Source organism: Monopterus albus, unplaced genomic scaffold, assembly GCF_001952655.1.
Source record: "Monopterus albus unplaced genomic scaffold, M_albus_1.0 scaffold45.1, whole genome shotgun sequence".
Taxonomy (NCBI): domain Eukaryota; kingdom Metazoa; phylum Chordata; class Actinopteri; order Synbranchiformes; family Synbranchidae; genus Monopterus; species Monopterus albus.
Genome location: NW_018127925.1, coordinates 2,427,424 through 2,434,737, shown reverse-complemented (window position 1 = coordinate 2,434,737; position 7,314 = coordinate 2,427,424). Strand labels below are relative to the sequence as shown.

The 7,314-nt window shown below is 41.1% G+C and overlaps 1 protein-coding gene across 4 annotated transcripts in view; it reads right to left on the bottom strand.

Annotated features, from left to right (window-relative positions):
• sik2b (salt-inducible kinase 2b) overlaps window positions 1–7,314 on the bottom strand; it is a 47,806-nt gene that overhangs the window by 39,526 nt on the left and 966 nt on the right. For all 4 annotated transcript variants that reach the window (XM_020600098.1, XM_020600099.1, XM_020600100.1 and 1 more), the window contains exon 2: window positions 5,461–5,577. In XM_020600098.1, the coding sequence (XP_020455754.1) occupies window positions 5,461–5,577 (117 nt within the window). The remainder of the gene's footprint in view (window positions 1–5,460; window positions 5,578–7,314) is intronic.

Sequence of the window (7,314 nt, the reverse complement as noted above, 5' to 3'; positions counted from 1 at the left end):
GCCCCCCAGCAGCTTAGGCCTATAGCAGCATAACTAAGGGAAGGCTCAGGGTCACCTGATCCAGCCCTAATTATAAACTTTATCAAAAAGGAACGTCTTAGGTCTAATCTTAAAGGTAGAGAGGGTGTCCGCCTCCTGAACTGAGACTGGGAGTTGGTTCCATAGGAGAGGAGCTTGATAGCTAAAGGCTCTGCCTCCCATTCTGCTTCTGTGGACTCTTGGAACCACAACTAAACCTGCACTCTGGGAGCGAAGTGCTCTGTTAGGATGATAAGGCTCTACGAGGTCTTTAAGATATGATGGAGCCTTGTCATTAAGGGCTTTGTATGTTAGGAGAAGGATTTTAAATTCTATTCTGAATTTTACAGGGAGCCAGTGGAGAGAAGCTAATATGGGAGAGATATGATCTCTCTTGCTAGTTCCTGTCAGGACTCTGGCTGCAGCATTTTGGATTAACTGGAGGCTTTTTAGGGAATTATTGGGACATCCTGATAGTAAAGAGCTACAGTAGTCCAGCCTGGAAGTAACAAATGCCTGGGTATACACACTCAGTGCTGTTCAAGCTAAACAAGTAGCACTGTGAGCCAACGCAACACCTAATCTGGCAAATGTCAACAGGATGGCCTTTGTTTGTACCCATGTAGTAGTGCCTCTGAAATTATTGGGGATTAATAAAAACTATTGACATGCATTCTAGGATAGGTTTGGGTTGGTTTGCTTTGCTTTCTCTCTCCCTGTACCTTTCTGTAGGTAGCCCTGGGTCTGGAGCTCTACGTTTCTGATGAGCAGTCACCGGCCACATCAGCCTGCCCAGTGCCTGTCTGCTTGTTGTTTTCTTTGTTGTGTCTTGTTGCTTTTCTTTTCTCTTCTCTCTCCTCTATCCACTCACCCCAACTGGTCGAGGCAGAAGGCCGCCCACCAAGAGCCGGGGTCTGTCAGAGGTTTCTTCCATTAAAGGGAGTTTTTCCTCCCAGCTGTCACCAAGTGATTGCTCAAGGGGGTAAAAGAAAAGCAACAAGACACAACAACAAGCAATCAAATACTGGGCAGGTTGATGTGGCTGGTGACTGCTCATCAGAAACATTCAGCTGCAGAGCCAGGGCTACCTGCAGAAAGGTACAGGGAGAGAGGAGACACAGATAGTAATGCGTAATGGTAGTATATAGATGCATGGATAGAGAGGAGAGGAGCTCAAAGCATCATGGGGCGACCCCCAGTAGTCTAGACCTGTAGCAGCATAACTAGGGGAAGGCTCAGGGTCACCTGCATTTTGGATTAAGTGGCTTTTTATGGAATTATTGGGACATCCTGATAGTAAAGAGTTACAGTAGTCCAGCCTGAAGTAACACATGCATGGACCAGTTTTTCAGCATCACTTTGGGACAGGATGCTCCTGATTTTGGAGATACTGCGCAGATGAAAGAGGGCAGTTGTAGAGACACAGTACTGGAGACCAATATGTCATCTAGACTCACTATATGGTTAGATAGCACATTTCAAAGGTTTTCAGGCCCAAGTACAATAAATTTGGTTTTGTTGGAGTTTAGAAGTAAGAAAAGTCATCCAGGCCTTTATATCTTTACGATCTGCGTGAGGTTTGACCCACTGATATGATCTGGGTTCATAGATAAATATAACTAAGTATCATCTGCATAGAAATGGGAATTTATGCTATTTCCTGATAATATTGCTTAAGGGGACCATGTACAAAGTGAAGAGAATTGGACCTCGCATCAGTGGAATGCCATGACTAACTTTAGTCTTGAAAGGCATGCCCTTTTATTTAATATCTAAGGGTTAGTTTATAGCCTACAAATGTACAAAGGAGGTCTGTGAACATTTCACTCAAATACATGATATTCCCATATCAGAATTCCCATTGTCAGAATTTTGTATGACTTGACTTGTGACTTGCTTGACTTGTAGCAAGGACTCAACTTGATTTGCTTGATTAACTCTACAGTAAGTTGGGACTTGGTTGAGAATGAAGGATAAGACTTGAGACTTTCACATGTGTGACTAAGCCCAATCCCATTTCTCCAATATTCCTATCCTTCCATTTTTGTTATTCACTGTTGAAAAAAAATATATACACATCACAAACTGATGCTCATAGACCACACAAGTGATATCAACACAGCTGAAGACAGCACTGTGTGATACAAACTTTCTGAAAACTCGTCCTGTCTGTTTACTGTTGTCACTATCTATAGATGATGCATAGTGGTCTTTAAGGCTGGTCCCATATCATAAAGTAAGATTTCAACAACTACTCTTTGTAACTACGTTTTGAGGGTTAACTCAAAAATGTGGGGTAGGGGTTTAAAAAAAAAAAAGGAAATGAGAGTGGGCCTTAGTCCCACTTCTGCACAGTAGTATAAGAAAAGTATATTTTTCCAGTACAAAATGTTTTTTCTAAAATGTACTTTATTTATGAAAATAAAACTCACTTTCTAAATATGAAATGTCTAAACAAAAGCTGCAATACAAGCAGCAGAATGTTGCCTAAAAAATCTGCATTAAACTGTCTTGTCACAGAATACATAAACAAAGAAATGAATGTGACCAGACATTAAAAACCAGATTTACAGCCGATATTCGTGACACGTGAACACATTCTTGTCTATGACAAAAAAAAAAGAAAAAAAATGACAGAGGTGTGAAAACCCAGCCCCAAGGCCAGATATCAATCCAATATCCTGCCTCAAGTTTCTGTATCAAATGAATAATAAACAAAGTTTAACAGGATATTAATACTTGTGTTACAGGTCTCACTACAGTGGACCGTAACACTTCAATTTAAAATACCTGCCTGCAGCTGCTGAACAGTAACAGCCTGCCTTCAAATGACATTTACAGTAAGGGCAATAATTTTCAAATACTCATTACATTTATTTAAAAAAAAAATTAATATTTCATGCAACTATGGTTTTGTCTTTTAAAACAAAGAGCTACTGTTTTCCCTTTCTTTTACCGGCATCTGGAAATAATGCAGTAGTGAGGCTAGTATATCATTTTACTACAACTCCAAATACAAACAGCAGAGACATGCAGAGACTACAGCCATCAAGAAAAATGGTCACGGCACGACTGGATAAACTGTATGATGATAGTGTATGTGAGCTGCACAGTTGTTTGACAAGGTGTCTGACCACAGATGCTTGGGGGGGGTGATAGTGACACTGTGCTTCATTTTAGTAGCACAGCTAACACACCAAGGTTATCTGCTTCTTGACCTTAAAAGAAGAACAGCAAATTTTCTACTGCATTAAAGAATATTGCAATTAAAAATGTATTTTAAGAATTGACAAACAACTTTGCAGCTTACAGTATTCAGAATGGTCTATGATGAATTTTTTTAGTAGAAGAAATTAGATGTTGAATTTTTTATTGTATCGTGATTGAATCGAATCATACACACTACGTCACACCAGACCAGACCAGCACCCAGAAAGAGAAACCGCTAAATGGAATGCAGCCATCTCTAATGTGATTATTTATGCATGTGCAATTCCTGTGGTGACACGCCAAATGTCTTCTGTGTGAAAGGTCTATGGGAACAGGAACAAGACCAGAGTTCACTATTAACTGTCCAATTATGAAATTGTCTCTGAACTGTGTCCAGTGCATCCAGAGGATCTAATGCATAAACTAGTAGAACGGTTTAATGTTAGCAGAGGCACAAAAAAAATTTTTTTTTTACTTTATTCAGCATCATTATGTGGTTTCTAGCTACTCCTCAGTCTGTGATAATTCTGAAGCTACAGTACTTGATTTTCAAATTGATACTGTACTGAAACTGACCTCCTCCTTAGACAACAATTCTCAGTATGTGTCAAAGCCACTTTCCACCAAAACATCAACACATCGCTTTTTGCTCTGCTTTGTCAGAATGAAACTCTCATTTTATTGCAGCTCTGCTTCCATCTTTTGTCATCTATGCTGAGCAAAGACAAACCGAATGGCAGTCCTGTAATGTAGCTTGTGGTAGATACTGGCAGCCACAAAATTGAACCCTTAAGGTTAAAGTTTATTACATATTTTTAAAACTTTTAGTAGATATTTTCTAGGTAACTGCACATCACTTTAGTCAATTTTAGCTAGATCACTGTGCAAATAAATACGCTGTTTTCACATGTTAAATAAAATGTTTGTCCCATAAAGTCAGGGAGCACTTAAATAATTATGCTTTTTACTAAGCAATTAATCATTTCTAGACAAAAATCACACATTTTAGAAATAAGTTGGTAAAAAGTGTGGCTGTGAAAGAGTCATATTGATTTTAAAACAGCCTAAATAAAGCCTGACCCTGCAGTACAGGTCACATCTGATGTCCCTGCACAGTAATAAAACATACTGTGTATAAAATCTTATTTAGTTTGAATCAGCAGCACCTTCACACAGCGCAGAGCTCATACAGAGAACGCGTGCCAGTCAGTCGTAACTATACTCTATCTTTAACCATCCAGCGGTGGCAGGTTCTGCTCGGCAGCAGTTGTTTGCTAATGCATTAGACAATTTCTGTCCGAGAGAGCGACATCTGTGAACAGTCAACTAGAGGACGATTTCCCCTTGCTCCTAATGTTCCATGCACTGTTTTAAACTGGGTAAAACCTCATTTCATCGTAGAGCTGCGCACAGTACTTTGATTTGCCGCCCCATGTCCTACTCTCTCTTTCTCACACACTGACAACAGACCATTTGCGAACTGCTCCTCCTCTGTTCTTAACACATCAGCTGCCAATTGTTGGAGATCCCACTCTCCTAATAAATTATTAACAAGCTAGTAATAATAGCTAAGCTAACGTTAGAATAACTTACAGCTGTGTTGCTGATGTTAGCCCGCCATTATAGCTGCTAGGCAATATCGACCGCTCTGCAAGTGGATAATGTTGCAATGCTAATGTCTGACTCCAAATGTTTGCTCACTCAGCCCAGAAGAATATTGAAAAATGTTTTCCTAGACTCAAAGGAACTTGATCGTCCTAGTGAGGTGCAGACAGTCTGGATCAGAGTTAACATTAGAAAGTTAAGAAAACGTGGAAAACCTGAACAATCTGACCAGTGTGGTTAGCTGCGGGAGAGCCAGGTAGAGCAGCAGTGACAGATCAGATGGACAGCAAGACAGCAGCGAGCACTGGGGTACCCCAATACTGCCACAAGCAGAATCTAATTCTGTGGGAAACCCTGTGACACGGTTTAACAAACATCACTATGTGTGGTATACTACCCGGAGAAAAGATCAACAGAACAGTGGCATTCTTCCACCATCACTGCTACAGTGACAGTGACAGACAGCGACAGACAGCGAGGGATGGTGATGGGATAGGTAAAAAAAAAAAAAATTTAATAAAATAATTCCAAGACAGAAATAAATGTTTTGATTGAGACAGTTTGTTGGGTAAGAAAGATATTGATCTACTATTTGTCGTACAAGACGCAGTGAAGTTAGAGACTCACCTGGTAGAGCTTGATGATGTGGGGGTGGTCGAGCATCTTCATGATCTGAACTTCTCTGTAGATCTTCTCCAGGTTGACTGCATCCAGTTGGGTCTTGTCGATGATCTTAATGGCCACCTGCAGAATGACAGAGCGTCAACAATACAACAACTGTAATCAGTCAGTTTCTCAATAACATACAGCAGGATCCTTGTTATGGCTCATCACCCTTAACCCCGCTCCACACGGTCACACAAACGCTGGTACAGACGGCAATTTAATGTTTTCTGAGCAGCAACAGGAGACAGCATGTTCTTTTCAGCAGTGAGAGCAGAGACACAAAATAAACACTTAAATACATCTCACGCTGAAGCCTTCATAAACTGTCCTAACATTTGAACCATGATGAATTATCATCTTAAAGGTACACCAGGGGCAAACACATGTCTCCTTGGACACACACACACACACACACAATGACAGATGTGTAAAATCACACTCTCACATCTTCAGCACTCCTAGCTTTGATTAATGATGTCCGGCAGGTAGGAAGGCAATATTAACATCTCTCCTTCAGACCGTCCCATAAACAACCTTTCACCACTGCAGTCTGAAGTGTTCCAAGCATCTGTGAGTCAAACTGAAGCAGTAAACAAGAGAACCCCAGTTTCCCATTTCAGCTCTCAGGTGAAACTAAAACTCAATAACAATAAGCAGTACATGACATCAGCTGCTGTTTCAGGTACTGGTCAGACATGAAATGACTAATCTTTTATTTTATTATTTAATCAACAGAAAATAAATCTGCATACAACTACAAGCACAGACCTCTAGAGAATCAAATTAAAATGACTAGTCTAGCACAGTGGGATTACAGGGTACTTAACATGAAAAGATAGCAGCTAACTGATTACATTGTCAACAATGCCAATGCACCCACACAAACCCACAACACAAGACATCTTATGAGCTGTGTCGATACAAGGTCATGTGAGGACAAGGACTTAAATGTGAATATATTCACAAGGTGATGACTGAAGAAAGGCAAGACGATGCTGTGGTCAAACATGGATAAATGATACCATCTGCTGAGCTGACACACAGGACTCCGTGCTGTGTGAACCCACAAGCTGCAGGAACAACTGCAGCTTGTGGGTTCACACAGTAGATAAAGCAGGTTATAAACACACACACACACACACACACTCAGGTGCTGTTTCATGTACCACTGAACTCTGGTTTTCTTTACAAACATGCACCAGGCCAACATCTCTTTGTCCTGGCATATTCCTGAAGCAGATGGCATCACCTGAAGCTGATAGCCTGCCTCTCCAGCTGACCGCGGCCACACTAACAAACAGCCTGGCTCGGGCCATGGGCCTGCCTGAGCCGAGCAGCTGCGGTGTCACTCTGTTCCAACTGGGGCTGAGGCGCATCTACCAAACCAGTGGCCTAAAAAACAAACGATATGCATGCTTTCATTCAATCCAAGCTCCACACCAGCTGAGGGAGAGGTGCAGCTGCTCAGGAAGAAGAAGAAGAAGAAAAAAAAAAAAAATCACCTGGCATAATGTTTGGCAGAAATGAAAACCTGCACTTAAGTAGCAGTTAACATGACATGGTTGAAAATTACCTGGCCAGACTACCTTTGCACCACTTCACAGGCGTCAATAACCAGATTAATATAACAGGAGTTGGAGCCATTTTCTTGCCTTGTTATTCACTGAACCTACCAAGGGTCTTGTGTGCATGACGTAAATCTTTGTTTTTCTGTACACTGTGAAACAGTCGGAGACTCTAGAGATGACTGAGCAAAATGTGCAACTGTGTTTTCACAAGTTTCCTGGCCTATTTTTCTATCACTCCCTCGGTCTC